The sequence below is a fragment of the Thunnus albacares genome, chromosome 16 (assembly GCF_914725855.1).
Source record: "Thunnus albacares chromosome 16, fThuAlb1.1, whole genome shotgun sequence".
NCBI lineage: Eukaryota > Metazoa > Chordata > Actinopteri > Scombriformes > Scombridae > Thunnus > Thunnus albacares.
The window spans coordinates 18,864,096-18,882,120 of record NC_058121.1 but is presented as its reverse complement, the minus strand read 5'-3'; the positions used below and the strand labels follow the sequence as shown (position 1 = coordinate 18,882,120).

At 39.9% G+C, this 18,025-nt stretch overlaps 1 protein-coding gene across 2 annotated transcripts in view; it reads left to right on the top strand.

Moving 5' to 3' along the window:
* LOC122999679 (1-phosphatidylinositol 4,5-bisphosphate phosphodiesterase beta-4-like) overlaps positions 1–18,025 on the top strand; it is a 72,624-nt gene that overhangs the window by 28,488 nt on the left and 26,111 nt on the right. Inside the window, exons 1-5 of one of the 2 annotated variants that reach the window (XM_044376805.1) lie at positions 1,444–1,746; positions 8,249–8,346; positions 13,015–13,095; positions 14,480–14,539; positions 17,599–17,742. In XM_044376805.1, coding sequence (XP_044232740.1) covers positions 8,263–8,346; positions 13,015–13,095; positions 14,480–14,539; positions 17,599–17,742 — 369 coding nt within the window. In that variant the 5' untranslated portion in view covers positions 1,444–1,746; positions 8,249–8,262. Of the gene's footprint in view, positions 1–1,443; positions 1,747–8,248; positions 8,347–13,014; positions 13,096–14,479; positions 14,540–17,598; positions 17,743–18,025 lie in introns of those variants that run through there. The other variant, XM_044376804.1, reaches the window with a different exon arrangement.

The window sequence follows — 18,025 nt, the reverse complement described above, 5'->3', positions numbered from 1 at the left end:
GTTCACATCTTTGGCTTTTTGACAATTGAACATGACGGGCATGAAGAAAATTGTTCTTAGTGGCGGCGGATTTGTATTGGATAGCAGAAAGTCAATGTAGGTGAGTTGGTAGATGTCCTAAGATGGCTTCAGCCTCAAGGGCTGCTCTGACCCTAATAGTGAGAGAAGAAGACTGATGGTATTGTTGAGGGAGAGCTATGAAACAGTGTAGGGGGTCTGCACAGGCAACTTTCCATGTCTTTTTGCAGATATGCACTGTGTGAGCGCAGTGTGTAATTGAAAAGCAAAGTACTAGTATTTTCAGTTGTATCTCTGTATTGTTACACTGCACTAACAAAAGCACACTTTCATATACACTTGTTTTGTCATTGTCAGTCAGTAGTTTGGAACCTTTTGTTTGTAGAAAGACTAGAGGGATGTTATCGGTGGCTTCACTTCTACACTCTCTTAGCTGGAAGACAAGGCAAATATCCTAGACAAACAGATAAGAGGACATGATGACACTTGGTCCTATGTACAATTGAGATTAGAATCCAGGATGCAGCAGTGAGACAATAATGTGACTGCATGTTCATGTGCCAAGAAAGCAGCTACTGTATAGGGGAAAAAAAATAAGGACCATGCTGTTATCCTGCCAGACATACAGTAAGTGTTATATCTGACTTGCACCTAATACTTTGCCGCTTCTGTTTGTTTATAAAACTTGACAAAGCCAACAGTACAAGTGTGGAGCAGTACAGTGGAACAGCACTGAAAATTGTGATGCTGCATTACCGTGTGTGCAGAGAATGTACACAAACGCTCGGCTGGTGTTTAAACAAGCCTAACTTTCCCGACACTCCTTAAAGTTCCTAGAATTTGAGGCAAGTGCAAATAATAGAACGAGGCAGTATGCAAATGTATTTGGATTCCCTGATGAACAGGTTTAAGAAGAACATTGAATGATTGAACATTTTGGATAGAAGAATGTTAGAAATACTGTTAATTAGTCATTGTGTTATGTAATTGTTATCATTTATGTTTTTATCTGAAAACAAAGCCACTTGGTAACGTTTGCTCGGGGTTTGTTATGACCGGGTAAAAGGAGTCAACCTAACAGACCTTTTTCGCAGCAGGCATTTTGACATGTCAAAGCAGGAAAATTACAGGCACATTTAATAACATGAATGACAGCTGAATCCCACTCTTTTTTTTTTTTCCCAAATTCATGACCATGGTATAGTGCCTGATGGTTCATAAGTACGGCTTCTTTCACCTGCGCTTGTCCTGCTATGACAAGTCAAAATATTTGCAGCCTTTTGTGGCGTTGGTGTAGGTTAAGCTGCTCAATCAAGGAGAGTGAAAACAGATGTGCATCATTAGGTTGTCTAAGCAGGGAGTGAGTGGGCACTGTCAAGTTGTAGGAGGAAGGGTAAATCTGTCATGTATGTGCCTATACAGTCGGTATGTGCTTATCTGAGCGGGTGGTACATTCCAGCCAGGTGAGGCTAAGAATATAAAATGGCAATCGCTGGTCAGCAGTAGCAGCTTGCTGTGAGGCTGCAGGGTTTATCTGTTGATTTTTTTTCCACCAGCTTTTTTTTTTTTTTTTTTGGCTTGGACCGCTGCCAGCAGTGCTGCTTTGTAGAAGAAGAGTGTAGGGAAAAGATGTAAATGACTCTTTTAAATCTGATAGGCAGCTCTAAATTTAGGGTGAAAATAATCCCACATCATCTTTTCTCAGAATGGACAGATGAGTCAGTGCAGGTAAAGTTCACCACTAAATAACCTTTTTTTCTGCCTTAATGCTTCATAGCCGCAGATAGAAAAAGACTACGTTTGAAATACATTACTTAAATGCTTAAAGGATGTACATGCAGTACTCTGGCATGCTCATGAGTGAAATGGAGCTTGTGAATTAATGTTTGTTCATATATTTTTATAAGTTAGGACAGTAGAGAGATATGGGGTATGAGATGAGAGATACAACAAAGGTCCACTGCTGGAATCGGACCTCACAGTTATGTGGCATGTGTCTTAATCAGTCGGCTACTAGGGCGTGTCATGAATTAATGTTTTGATTTAGAGACACTAGCCTTTGGTGTGGAATTATGGGTGGCAAAATTGTATGATACATGTTTGTTTATCTAAAAGGTACCCTCTTAGCAAAGCACTTTTAAGTCTGACATTTTGGGAAATATACTTTTCATTCATACCCACGGTTGGACGAGAAAATCAACAATTAGTTTCATCCCTGTGCTCTTTGCAGAGGTCCACGAAATGTATAGTGTAAAAAAGACTGGAAGTGGGGAGAAACGGCTTGCTCAGCCCATAAAAAGTGAAAAAAAAGTTTTGGAGTTCTGCAGTTTTTGTCCTAAAGATACAAATCCATAATATAATTTATATTTACAAAGTAAAGCAAACAGAATCGGTCCAGCCTACATCCAAGACTTGAAACGTTTTTTAAGTCGAGCCATATATGGTCAAACAATGAGCACCTGGGAAATCATTGTTAAGTTGCATGATAAAGATCGTCATATACATCACATATATCTTGTGCTCTAACTCCAACCAGCTGTTTGAGTCTGACGCTGAGTAAAGAAACCACGTTTGAGGCTACAAAAGGAGAAGACAGCAGGAAAATTATGTTTCACTGGAATTTAAATACTTTAAATACTTTTTATTAGCCATTGATGCAGTGGATTTTTGTTCAGTTCAGCTGATGGACTGCACTGTCCTGTTCCAGCTGTTATGAATCAGGATTTAGAAGTGGAAACCTTTTTGCCTAGTAGACTAGTGATTGAGTTTACAGTATGTACGGTATTACATATAGTATTCTGGTTATCAACCTAGGAAAGATCACATACAAGAGAACAGAAAAATAAGTAATGAACAGGATATGGACTCAATTTATTATTTCAGGGCACATTTTCTTGTTTTATTTTAATAATGTTAGTATTGGACTTTGTAGCCCATAACTCTAAATTAAGGTCTGTTTTCTGGTTTATCAGAAAAGAGGGAACCTCTTGTCAATCTAGATATTGCTTAGGTGTTGGGCTTTATCTTTTTAAATCTGGAGATTCTCATTTCCCATAACTAAATATCTTTATGTAGCAGTATTATTCAAAACATAGGCTCAGATGGTTCAGTGGGATTAAAATTTTAAATGTATACATGAACATTAGGTTGTGATTTGTACTGTAAGATTAAATGAAGCGTAAAGGCCTCACAAAAAAGCCTATTTCCCCCATCCAGTTTTCTCTGGTTTCACTTGATTAACAAAGCTGCAAAATATGTTATTAGTAACACTGGAGCTCTTTACTTGATACCTATTGTGTATTACGTAGTGAAGGAGAGCTTTGGTTATTGTGCCAGCCACGTCAGATATGCCACTCTGTGTGTTGTTCACTTGTGTCCATTTGAGTGTGTCCCCAGTCAACCCTTCCACCACTGGCTGACTGATGTAACTGTAGCCTAATTTTAGTTTATGAGGTGTGGGACCGCTGGGTGTTACCCTAGCTGCCATTTTAGACGAGGAAGCTGGGAACAGCGTGCCTCACGGGGCTCCTATCTATCGTAATTATCTCATTGTCAGGGGTTGGACAGGGGGCTCGGACCTCACTCGCTTCCTTCAGCTTCCCTCGGCTCCTCACGTGCCCACTCACACGTCCAGGAGCTCAGAGGCCTGATCTGCATGCTGGCATGGCCTTACAGAACCTCCGCCGAGCTGCTATTGGACAGATCTCATCCCGCTGAGGAAAATGTTATCTAATGCATACTGTTGAGAGTGGCAAGATCTAGGCTAATATCAGACAGGACAGCACAACCCAATTAGTCCAAATTAGATATGTAATTTTTTTTTCCCTATCTGAATCATTTTAAATCAGGTTTTGGAATATGTTACATGTCTGTCAGATTTGGTTTAGTATTACTGAATGAAATTTGGACGGCGTGCAGCCGATTTACAGTAGCTTGGGTTGTGTTATTGGCGCCCTGTGTGGCCTCAGTTCTTAAGCTGCACAGGAAGTGTGCATCTGTTTTCATCCCCCTAACAGGATGTGTGTGTCTGTGTTATATATGGTAGAGGGCTTGATTTGATGAAGTATGCCCCCTTTTTGCACATCTCTACATGTATTGACCTGGCTGCTATATCTCCTGTAGCTCTGTGAGGTATAACAGACTTCACTTTTGGCCCAAAATGAGCTAAACAAATCAGCAAATGAAAGGTAGTCTGTTGGGTCCACCTCTCATGTCAAGGGTAATTGTATCTTTTTAATGAACCTTCATGCGCGGGTGAGATTAGCTCGTATTAGCCGCCGTATAATTGTGCGCTCTTTCGGAATCACTCTGTGTTTTCATAATGACAGCTTACAGACATCTCAAAAACCTTGCTTCATCTGCATTTGTCATGCCAGGGGGGTAGACTGTAGCCCACCCAGCCAGGAGTTTTCTGTAGCCTCTGTTGATGTTGTCTGTGATCTGTGTTCCCCACATCAAAAGCAGACACCCCCCCCCCCCTCCCCCCCCCCACCCCCCACTACTCACCATCCTGTCCCCCAGCCTCTCCAGCCCGCCTCTGTCACACACAGCTGTTTCACTCGTCCATCTCTCCCTGCCCAACGCTGTTCTGTTTTATCTCTACGCTTCTCATGTTGCACTCTCTCTTCATCTCTCATCTCTCCGTCACATCTTTCTGTCTCTCACCTTTTCCTACCTCTCACCGGCTTTATATTCTAGCTCTTACTTTTAGTTCACTGCTTTTATTTTCTCTTGACCCCTCTCTTGTCAGTGCCTTTGCGCATTCGTTTTTCCTTTCTCTCTCTCCTCCCATCTGTCTCTGAGAGTTACTCTGTTTATCCCTATTTCTTTTTCTTTCTCTTCCGCCCATCCTCTGGGCTCCCTCTTTGTCATCTAAGCCATCAACATCCAGTACCCTTCTGTTTTTTCCCTTAAAGGAAAATGGGTGGTTTCTGCATGAAATGTGGCACTTCAGTTTCTGCAATATCTGCAGGGAGCTTACACTCAAAGACACTTGCGCACACATATGCAGACACACTAATAAAAGTGTGATAACAAAGGTAATTTGCACCTTCATTACACTGTTGGAGTATTTTAAGACAATTGCAGACGCACCTATCAGAATTTATATGATTGTTCTGTATTAGTATTATTTTCTGTCTGTTAGACAGTGTCTGTATGTAATTATTATTAGAGTAGCCTAGGCTGAAAGACCTCCTAATCAAAATCATATCACACCTCAGAGTATTCCCATAATGACTTAATACCGGCTGAGCTCTTAGACTATACATAGTGTGTCACGTTCTCGCTCTCCGTTTTGCCTGACACATTTGAGGCTGACGTAAGGGGAGCCTATATTTGAGTAGGTGGTGTCATCAACAAGATTACAGTTTCTTGTCAGGACCCCCCCCCCTCCCCTCCCTGAGCCGGATGTCTTACGTGACGATACACGTGCAGGTGTGTCACATGAATCAAGCCTGACTTGCTTTTTGTATTTGAAGAGAAGTACAGTGCACATCCAGACTGTTTTAGGCCAAGTGCGAGACAAAAGTAGACTTAATGGAAAATTCCACCCTCAGATACTCTTTAACTGTCAGATATGCTCAACCTGTGTTGTTCAGTCCCACCCAGAGGTCATCCTGCGATGATGTCGCGCACCTACGTCCCCTCGACCTGCCTTGTTTACTTACATTTCACTACTTGTGTCGTTGCGTCTTACAGCTCCGATGCATTCCGGTGTAATGAGGCTACTGGTGGAGAAACTGGTATCGCTGTGTCTTTCACAGTGAATTGCTCCCATTGTTACTAACATAACAGTTTCCTGGGGTTTGTTTTCCTTCAAGCATGAATAGAAAAATATATCTGCGCTCTGTATTGCAACGTAACAGCACAGCAACATCTGCTTTCTTGGTTAAAACAGAAACACTGTGAAGCTGAATAAGGTATTTGTTTCGAGAAGTTGTTGTGGAGGGTTTGTCTTGAGATGCAAGATATTTGTTAAAACTTGTGCTTCTTTTATCTGACCGGTAACTGCACGATCAAGTGATTGTGATTAGGAGCGAAACAAAGAAATTTCCATTCATGTCTTTGTGCATTGGTCAGAAGCTAGCTCTATATCTTGTCACTTAATAGATCATTACAAATTTGTTTAAAATCACGCTGCCTAATGTAATAGGCTGTCTCTTTGTGCAGGGAGAGTGTGGAGAGATTAGATAAATTAGGCTACAAATAAATAAAAAAAAAAAGATTTCAGACATGAATAGTCACTGCAGTTTGAAATGTGAAATGCAGAGTAGAGTATATCTTGGGAAGTAACCCTGTTCATTCATTGTGCGTTTGTATTTCCAAGGAATATATCGAGGTGTATGCTTCCAAATCCAAACAGTTAACGCTCAGAGTTTTTATACTCAAAGTGAGAGAGACGAGTGTGAGCATGAACTGCTTACCAATAAGGTTTTATTGGACTGATCCTGTTACACTACAGTGTATATGTTTAAATATCTGATGGTTTGGAAGTCTCATTCATATGGTTATTACATATTAAAACCTGCACAATAACTCACACTTCAAGGTGAGAAAATGTGAAATCGGTGTACGTGTAAAGATGTTAAATAAATGTAATTATTGTAGAACTGCAACGATTAGTTCATTACTCAGTTGACAGGAAATTCATCTGCATTATTTTGATAATCGAATATTCATTTGACATTTTTAAGCAAAAATGCCAAACATTCAATGGTATCAGCTTCTCAAATGTGATGATTTAATGTTTTATACATGATAGTAAACTGATTATCTCTGGGTTTCGGACTGTTGGTCAGATCAAACAAGATATTTGAACACGTTACCTTGACTCTGGATAACTGGCATTTTCCATTATTTTTGGACATTTTACACATAAAATGATTAATTGAGAAAACAACTGACATTAATTGATAATGAAAACGATTGTTAGCTGCAGCCTAACATTAATGATAAATAAGCTGTATTTTCAAATGCAGTGCTTTCTGTATTGCTTACTGTAGTGCTTTTGTTGATGTGAAACTAATGTGTTACATAATAACATATGAAACACATTAGTTTCGCTACACCTACATTTCTTCCTTGTATGCATTGCATATTGCAGACCAGCGGTTCTCAAACTTTTTGCTGTCAAGTATCCCCACATTGATACACATCAGGCCGCAGACCTGTATTTGACAAGCTGTAGTCTCAGGGATCCCCATTTGATAAGATTTAGTGATTCCATAACTGTCTATACTGTAGATCGGCAGATTAACAGCGAAGACTGTGAAACCCATGAACGGAAGAGTCATTCTTATACATTCTCTCATTGGGCTAACTCAGTGTCAATGAAAATATGAAAAAGGGGACCCCCTGGAACCTCCTCAAGGATCCCTAGGGGTACCTGGACCCCAGGTTGAGAACTGCTGCTGTATAATATAAGACTTTTTCACAAATAAATATCCACATTGATCAGTTGTGTTGTGTTATTCATATTTTAAACAAATGTATATCTTTTTTTTGCATTATACATGAGGTAATTACTGTGGATGCAGACATCAGTTGTTGGCTGAAGGGGATCTGTCTGTCTGTGTGCGACTGCTTTTTACTGTTTCCTCTGGTCTGTTCTTGTTACTGAAACATTAAGTGGATCTCATTTATAACCCTCAACTTTTTTAATGCTGTGACCTATTTATCATTCCATCCTATTACTCAATTTTCAGTATTTAATTTCTCGTAATGAAAAGATAAATCAAAACATTTAAGGGTTGTCAAATTCCTATTTTGGATGTGTTGTGGGCCAATGGCTTTGGTACTGTACACACACCTGATAACCTCACCAACTACAATATCTGCTCTCACATTTTTTGTATTTTATGTTTAACCCAAAAATAGTCCCGCACATCAGATCTAGTTGATCGGTAAAAAGGTCTTACATGTCACTCTGTTTTGTTATCTCGTTACTCTATTTCTCAGCAGAGGTTATTTTTGGATGAGCCTCTGGAGGGCCAGGTACAGTAGCTGTGCTCAGTGTATGGTGATGCTCATCATCTCTTTATGAAAACAGGAAAGAGGAAGACAGATATGAGTGTTCATATAGCAAGGGTTGTATCTTTGAAACTGCCACCTTTGCAGCCCTTTCCTGTTTGTTGCAGATATTTAACTGATTTTCTCTTTCTCTCTGTCTGTCTCTCTTTCTCTGGCTCTTTTCTCTGTCTGTATTTCTTCATTTTATTTTATGTCTCAGGTTCGTGAGCAGCCATGACAAAGTCCTACGAGTTCAACTGGCAGAAGCACCTGCCTGAGTTCATGCAGGAGGGTGCCTTCTTCGACCGGTTTGATGAGGTAAAAATGACACATTTCTCTGATGTTTATGAGGTTCCTACAAAACGTAATGAATCAATGAAAATATACCAGGCTGTGACTGTAAAAGCAAACAGCCGTATAACCCGTTTATGCCAGATTCATGATTGATTACATCATCACATGACATTCTGATACAGTTAAGATTTGAGCTTGATGTCCTGGATGAGTGTGTGAAACCTGTGTTGCAAGCTATGAGTTTGTCATTAACCTTGTTGATACTGACATAGATTATTTACTATGTCCTATTATCATTCTTCACCTTAATGACTGTCCCCAGGTCAGTCATTAGTGTGGACAGACACACACCCACATACACACACACGTTGTCCTAGGTCACTTTTGGGGACATTACATAGACTTACATTAATTTCCTGGAGACTTACCCTAATTCTAACCATAACCACTACTTGCCTAACCCGAACCCTTATCCTAACCTTAACCTAACCCTAACTTTAACCACTGACCCAAAAATCAGCGTTTTACCTCAAAAGTAGCCTATGAAAGACCCACACACACACACACACACACACACACACACACACATAACAGTGCAGAGGCGTCTTCTTTATAACCTGATACGTCATTGTTGAAGTCAGAACTCGAGCTGTAGGCAGGTCACATTGATCAGGCTCATTAAGATGCTTTGGCGTGGCGACTGCTTGTCTGCAACGCATCTAATGAGGGTCTTAACCAACACACTGAAGAGATTATCTTTGTGTGATGTCAGTGAGTGAGCGTGTTCTGTGTTTTTTCATAGACCATTAATAATTTTCTTTATTGTTATATTGGTTTATTATAGGTGCAAATGGAGTTGAGTTATATGATTGAAATTGGTAGAAAATGTGGAAAAAATACAATTCTGGAGAGCAAAAAGTGTATAAATCAAGATTCCAGTAAAGATCCTCCACTGCTCACAGTGCCATGGTTTTTTAAATGTTGAAGTCATAATAACTGAGATTTGACATACATCAAGATATAGCTCTGTGTTTAGAATATAATAGAATATTACTGAATAATCCCTCAGTTGCAGCCACAAGTTAATCCAATACCAATATAATTAAGAAAGATGTCGACAACAACAATGGTCAATAACATTAGCGTCACCAAATATTCATCTTGTGCACTTTACGTCCGTGTGTATCAGTATATCTATGACCCTGTGTGTATCTTCCTGTCTTTTCGCCCATGTTTCCTCTGACTAACTTAATCAGGACAGTTAGCTAGGACATTTGCTGAGAAAAGGCAAAGTGTGTCACACACACGCGCGCACACACTGACATGCACACACCCTTGCACACACACACCAGGAAATCCCCTTAGTCCTCTTCGTTTATACGGGCATAAGAGGGGGGGAGGAGGATCCCTCTTAGCCGGAGAAGAAAACTTGAAATAGCGAAGGGAAAAGCATCGTCAAATCCACAGCCGTGTCGAAGTGGGCCGGCACGCTTCTGAAGAACGTGCTCAGCGTGTTGCTTCTGTGAATATGAGCCAGGCTCAGGCAGGACAGGGTTAGTACTGGCCTGAATGATACAAAGGTCGACCTGTGTCAATCACTTAACTAAACGTCATTAATTAAGCTTTTTGTTATAACTGATATTATCCTTTTTTTTGTCTGAACAGCAAAGAGGAGAATAATTTTGATACTAGTCAATTTTCAAGTATGTCATCCTCAGTATCTATGTGTGTTTGTATGTGTGTGTGAGTGCGAGTGAATAGCTGTGGCTCTGTTTCCTGGAAAATAGAAAGCCTGCAGGGGACATCTGCGTCGATTAGAATGACATATGCCAAGTCCACCCACAAACATTCACATGCTCTTTATCAGTCCCTCTCGTACGGTCACTCACACACACACAAACACAGGCAAATATGCTAAACAGCATGGATTTTCTTTTCTCCACAAAACATTCTCCACTGACTGAAACCCCACTGAGTGACAGATGGTAGAGACAGGTAATGTGCATGTGTGTTTGCGTGTGTGCCTGTTGGGGATTGTTTGTGTTGCTTTTCAGGGAGCTTTATCATGGATCCCTATCACTATATGGAATCTCTCAACATACTATAGCGTGTCATTATCACTGTCCTTCCCGCAATAGGAAGATCTGACATGGATTATTTGTAAGAGTATTCTATGTTCCAGACATCTGAATAATTATCTTTTTATATTGTTTAGTCTCCTGTTTTTCTTTACCATCTCTGTTTAACTTCCCCTCTATACAACACAGTGGAGGAGGCGTTAAGTGCCTAATTGATATCCAATAATTCATCAGTTTTTTTTTCTAGGAGTGAGATATTTCAGATGAGTTTCCCCACTTTGACAAGTCCAGAGGCAGGAAGGTCAGAGGTTAAAGAGGTCATCAGTTATCAGTCATGCTATTAGCCAAAGGGCTTCCTCTGTGTGTGTGTGTGTGTTTTTTGATCATTGTCTCACTTATTGGAAATCAACCACTTAAGATCTGGCTGGTGTTTGGTTTCCATGGGGACTGAACAGCCACATATTGACAGACAGTTGATGAAGGCAGCACGGGTCAGAATTGTGAGAGACTGAAAACAGAGAGCAGATTAACACATATTTCTGTTGCTTGCCTGCTTATTCATTACTGCTTATTTTATAACATTTAATATAATATTTGAAGATGCCACTGTAAATTATACAAAGCTCAGTTATCAGTTGATATACACTGAATTTGCTGATACATACTGAGGGTACAGTATCAAAAAAATGATCTGTCATCCATTAATTAGACTTACCTAGTGAATATAACTGTATTTCCTCATTGAATAAAATAATACTTATAAGATGACTTTGAGGCAATATAAGCCTATTATACATGCAGCATAAAGATATTTACACTTTCCTTGCAATATTATTATTGTGAAATTACAATAAAATATTATAAATGGAAAAACAAAACAGTGTGAACACTTATAGCAAGATTGGGATGTAAGGTAAATTACATAACATGATTATAATCACAAAATAAGGAAAGTATACACTGAGAATTATTGCCTTTTCATTTTTGCATGAAAAATCATTAATAAACTCTGCGGAGTTTCAGTCATTATCTGTAGAGCAACCAGCTGGTCAGAAGAGTCAGAGTGGCAGGACATGAAGCACTTCCTGTGTTTTCATCTCCCAACCAGTCTCCCAGCCTGTTAAATGCTAGAGGGCACGTGTCTGTGTGTGTCTGTGTGTGTGTGTGTGTGTGTGTCTGTTTTATGTCCCTCGGATGATCATTCATGTCAATGTAAACAAAGGAGTGTTTGTGTGTGTTGAAATCTCTTCAATTTGCTCCCATTTAAGGTAGTTAATAAACAAATAGTCTGGTTATTTTTGTCTCAATGAATGGGACAAAACTGAAAACACACACACACTTTCTGTCTCAAGCTGCACTTGCCCAGGCACTTAAGAAATAATGTACACATGTTGAGTTCATGCTGAACTGCCACAACCAAGAGTATCTGTCTGTCCCTCTGTAAAGAGGGACATTTAGACCTTCATCTAATTGTTCCTTTGCATGCAGAAGACAGAGTGTTCCCATAAACCTTTTAGCTTTACCAGAACAAGTCATCTCCTAGAGTAACAGTAGCCTCCTGTATGCTATTAACAGTCAAGAGGTCTCATTTGGGACCATCTCTCTCTTAGAGTTGGTTTTCACAATGTGCAACTGAAGCTTGTGTCAGTCCTAATTCAGATGAAAGAGACTCAAGCTTTTAACTGCAGTCTCATTTCTAAATGGAAACAACATAGAACAGTAAGAACAGCCAAATAACCAGCCAGCTTATTCCTATCTGCAGTGGTGTTTCTTATGGCAGCAACATCCTGAAATGATAAATTAAGTGTGGGTGTGTGTGAGTGTGTCACACTGTTCCCTATTCCTAACATTAATAGAGTTAGAGTGACCTAGCAGCAATCTCCTATTCTATTTTTTCTCCCTCATGTTTTATTTTTGTCAGATGTGTGATTTAAGTGAGATTAAAAAAACAAAACATACACAAGCACTTTGACGCAGTCGTTCAGCGCAATCAGCTTCTAGCAGCTGATTGAATCGAGTGAAAAATGTTTGGGTAAGATAAGCCGGCCAATGTTAGTAGATTTTCACTCCTGTCGAACTGAATAGGGGTCGCTGCATGTCGCATACCAGCTGATTGATGGAGAACCAAAGTATGTGTGCTCAGTAGCGTCATAGTAGCTGAGCAAGCACGCTTTCGGATCCCTCTCAGACACAGGCACATGCGCTCACGCAAACATTCACACATGCATCCCACCTGCAGTCGTCCCCTGTCTCCAATGTACAGCACTGTGTTCCAGCTAGATGATGTTTGCATTTAACAGTTAATGACAGTCACATTTATCTCACTTTGTGTTTGCTCTAGCGATAGGTTTCATCTCTTCTGAACGCAGTGTGTGTGTACATACTGAATGTATTTGCACATACTTTATGTGTTTTGTGTGTGCGTGCGTGCGTGTCCTTTGACAGGCAGGTACATCTTAGAAAATGAATTAGTGCTACGTCTGTTTTTCTGGTTGTTTAAACTCTGTGTGTTAAACTTGTTGGCTGTTGGCTGCATGTCAAATAAAATCCTGTGATTGATGAACCCTCTTCTCTTATATTAAAAAAAACAACGACAATTTTTTCCCCTCTGCAGGACCCGTACTTCTTTGAGCCCAACTGTCAGATGAAGGTGGACGAGTTTGGCTTTTTCATCACCTGGAAGAGTGAAGGAAAGGTACAATCTCCACCTCTCCACCTTTTGTATTCTCTTGTCTGCCAGGGAGGGTGGGGGATGGGGGGGAGGGTGGGGGATGGGGGGGAGGGTGTTCCCAGCAAAAAGCCTAAACATGAGCTGTTTCATTATCATTATATTGCTTCAGGACAGAAGTCAGGTGTCATGTTTATCAACACACATAGTCCGGACCTTGTTATTCTTTATGTAACATTGAATTTGAATATGAACATCTGTTCTTATTTGCATAAGCTGCCCAGGGATATAAGTAGTTATACAGTAGGTGGTGTTTTTACTACTCAAATAGTCTGGTGCTTAAAGCAAATAGGTCAACATTGTTTCATCACAATGACAAAAAAGCAAATAAAATGAATAAATAACACCTGACCAATTCCTTCAAAACAGAATGTATTCCATTTAAGAATAAGAAATAAGGATAATAAATACTTTATTAATCTCAAGGGAAATTTAATTAACAAATCACATACAATAGAATGAAATACATAGTTAAATAGAAAATAGAAAAGGTTGTTATTATACATTGTGCAGTAATTGTATACGTAGTATATAATAAAATGGAAGTAGTGAGATAGATAAAAATAGTTATTGTCCATTGTGCAGTGATTATATACATAGAATATATGAGTGATTAAAAAATAAAATAAAAGTAGAATTTTTATTAACTAGCTTGTCTAGCCTGTTAGCATCCACAGTTTTCAGACCACAACTCCAGCACACTACTGCATAGAAAATGGCACTGGATACCTCTGACTGGTAGAACATCTGCAGCATCTTGTTGCAGACATTGAAGGATTGTAGCTTCTGCAGGAAGTAGAGCCACCTTTGGCCCTTTTCGTAAAGGGCCTCTGTGTTCTTGGTCCATTCCAGCCTGTTGTCTAGGTTCACTCCAAGGTATTTGTAGGAATGGACTACCTCGACATCTTCCCCGTAGATGTAGACAGGGGTCAGAGTAGGCTTATTCCTGCAGAAGTCCACGACCAGCTCCCTCGTCTTGCTGACATTGAGCTGCAGATGATGGTTCAGGCTGTATCACTCAATGAAGTCGTCCACCAGGCCTCTGTGTTCTACCTCCTGTTTCCACGTTGATACACCCTACAATGGCGGAGTCATCTGAGAACTTCTGATGGTGGCACAACTCCAAGTTGTACCTGAAGTCGGAGTTGTACTTTGTCTCTTTGTAGTGATGCCGCTGTGTGCTGAGTATTAGAAATGACTGCAAAATCACAAACAAAATGCAAAAAATGCAAAATGACCCGTATGTCTTGTTTTCTCAATGTTTTCCCCATCCTTCCCTGTTTTCTCTCTGCATATCCTTTCCTCTTCCTCTTTCTGTTTCTTTCTATCTATCTGTGTATTTCTGCTGCAGGAAGGCCAAGTTCTCGAGTGTTCGCTCATTAACAGTATTCGTGTTGGTGCTGTCCCGAAGGTGAGACCTCAGAGAAGACAATTTCCTTCCTTCCTCCTTGCGTCTGCCTCCACAACATTCACACTCTCTGCCTGCTCCAGCCTAACATTCATTCTTTTGCTCCCATAGTGACAATAGTAGTAAAATCTGGGTAAACTGCCACATCAGGCACGTTATTCATGCCTTAATGAGCCAAGGCTTTGGTGGCATATCCTATCGATTGACTGACTGATTTGGGACTCTCATTTGACTTCTCACGATTGAGCTTCTCTTTGAAATACCAGATTCACCCAGGGCACTTCGAGAACATAAATGCGTAATATTTAACTCATCAATATTTATACAACCCTGGCTGAGTTTAGCCGCAGGTTGTATCTGAAACTTATTTTTTTGCAGCCCTGGCTTGTGCTTTTGCTTGATTATGATGGTCTGTCAGAGCACCACTGGGTTAAGGAGTTCACACCTTGGGATCAAAAGCTCACAGGTGTAAGACGTTCTGTCTCTGACAGATTTTTTCTTATCCTGTAATGGGAAACTACGGAGCCCCCCTGGGGTCAGCTGAGAAAAAAAAGATCCATGTGTAAATCTGTTGTACAGGTCGTTTTACAATTGTTTTACAGGTCCATGTGGATTCATAATCTGGGCCCACAGATTTGTAAATCAAACTGTGTGCACGGATTTGTACACCGTATCATAATCCTGAGTTTTATTCATTTTTACTGTTTTTTTTTTTCTTTTTGACTAAATGTCCTTGTTCTCTGACGACAAAAGTCATTTTAGCGCATGGATCGCAAATCCGCAATCTTTATGAATCTGAGAGCACAGTTTATAAACCGTGTGCACGGATTTGTAAACTGAGAGTACAGATTTACACATAGCTCTTTTTTTCTCAGCTGACCCCAGGGGGGCTCCATAGAAAACTGATCTTGAAATAACCATGTGCACCAACTAGCTGCATTATTCTGTATTTTCAGTGCATCTGGCAATCAATCAGTTATTTTTGGAGGTGATATGGAGCCAGATAGACACACAAACACTAATCTGTATAGTTTCTCTGTATATTAAATATTGATTATTGCAGTTTTTCCTCGACAATGATACATTACATTGCAATATTGGTCATCATGGAAACTAGATGAGTCATAAAAGCTGTTTTGGGAATACCAGTGTGGATGCATGCTGCTAATTAGGATGCAAACCTGCCAAGCCACTAAAAGTCAAAGGCCTGACTGGAAAGACTGGTGTGTACTGTGTGCATAGCCATTACCAGGTTGCATATGTATTGTTGACAGCATGTGGCAATCTGTTTGCCTAGTCCTCCGTGTGGACGTGTGTGTATGTTCATGTGTAAGGGCACGTATACAGATACTGCAGCCTGATAGCAGCTCCTCCTGTTTTTTTGAAACACTGTATGCTGTTCTGTAAGTAGCAGACTAAGAACTAGTGAGAGCAGGACTTCTCCTCAGAGGCTAACATGGTTACACAAGCCCTGAGAGCTGTTTCAGATAATCCAATGAGTGAGAAAAGATGAATGGCATAGGATGATTGCTGGCTGAGGTTTTAAAACGGCAAAGCCTGTTGCCTGTTGCTGTTAATTCAATCATATAACAAAAATGCATTACTATCTTCCACGGTGACGATAGTGGCAGAGTGAAATTTGATTGAAAAGATGAGAGGGAGGAGTCATGCTGACAGTGAGAGAATGTTTTCATGGATTTTCCAATTTTACCAGTTTAACAAGAGTTTGCAGTCATCTCAGGCTTAACTGTGGTTGAAGATTATTCTGAGGAAAATAACCAGGATAACTACATGTCTTTAAATATCCAAAATGTCATATCTAATATCTTAGAAGCATAGGTTATTGTAATTAGAGGTATTCATATGTTCTGCTTTTAATCTAGATTGTTGTAATTCATGTAGTCTTAAATTTAAAGCCATATAAATGCAAAAAATGTCTAGAATTCTGTAGAGGTCTTAGTTTTTTGCATGTATAATACTGTTTTTTTTTATTTGATATAACATTAGATAATGTTATTGATAGATTATTGGTGGTGTGATTTTTCTTATAGTGCTAAATTACAGATAGCTTTCTTACCTTCTTTAAGTGTGCTCAACCAGAATCCAAATCAGTCTGTTCTTGTTTGCTTAACTTGGTCTGGTGACATTGAAAAGGTCTTAGAAATTCTTCAGTTTTGCAGTCTGAAACACATTCATTTGCCTAATCTGATACCCTGACCTTTGACATTATGAAGGGTCTTATAAGAGTGTATGTATGTTCTCTGCAGACACGGGCATCAACATTAAAAAACAGTGACATTAGAGACAACAAATCATGTTTGAGTGTCAAAGAATTTGTATTTTCAGCAAACCTATGGCTCAACAAAAGGATCTGATATGAAAATGAAATGTGTGTGTTATGTGTCCTTTGTTTTTTTTGGCTTGTATCTTTTAGGCAGAGACACTTTAATTCTACCAAACTGCACATGTGCTTTACTCAGCTCACATAACTGATCAGTTAGCTAATCCTTTTAAAATGTTTATGTAAGTTACATAATGTTACTCATCACTTGACATTTGTGTGGCACTCATTCACAGTCATTTCCTCTAACCTTCTCCAACCTTCTCCTGTTAAGTGGTGACTGAAGTACTGCTTTCCAGTACTGTATTCAACCAAATCTGGATTCAGTGGAACTTTTGCAGGATCTGTCACATCATTGGGATGAGTTGTAGCGACTAAGATTTAATTCCTTCTTCCATGATGGATATCGAGTATATCCCTCTTTAGCTGACGTGGAGCTTAAAATCTCCCATGAATAATATGTATAGTATATACAAAAATCTGAGGCTTCTCCACAACAGCAATAAACTTTAAAGTCCTTCTTTCTAAGCTCCTTTCCTATTGTGTTTTTTTTCCTATTGTGAGTAAGAGATTAGACCCCCCTTCCCCCATTTCTTCTACCAAGTAATCTAGGTTTCTGAAATTACTTGACACCCGAACAACAGTTTTCTGTACACATACTGTATTCGTCCACCTCTCTGCGACTGTCACTTTGCATACTAAGCTCTTTTCTCTTTCTCAGGACCCCAAAATCTTGTCATCGTTCGAGGCCATTGGAAAAACGGAGGCAGACTTAGAGGGCTGCATCATTTGCATCTGCAGCGGCACAGACCTGGTCAACCTCAACTTCATGTTCATGGTGGCAGAGAACCCAGACACAGCCAGGGTAAAGGCATGCATGCACCGAGCTAGCTTTTCCACAGCTCAGTGCTTTGGCTCTGCACTCTTGACTGAAGATGAGAAATGGTGCAATGACTTGCTGTAGATGGAGTGTAGAGCCTGATTAAATTTGATAATTTTTCATGTCAGTGCAAAAAGTCAAAGGCAGAGCAGCTTTTATCCAAATAACACTACAGCGAATACCTTTTCCTATCATCTCACAGCCCCAAGAAGCAGCCTAGACAAGCATTTAGATGCATGTCCATGATGGTCAGGAGACAATTTGGTCT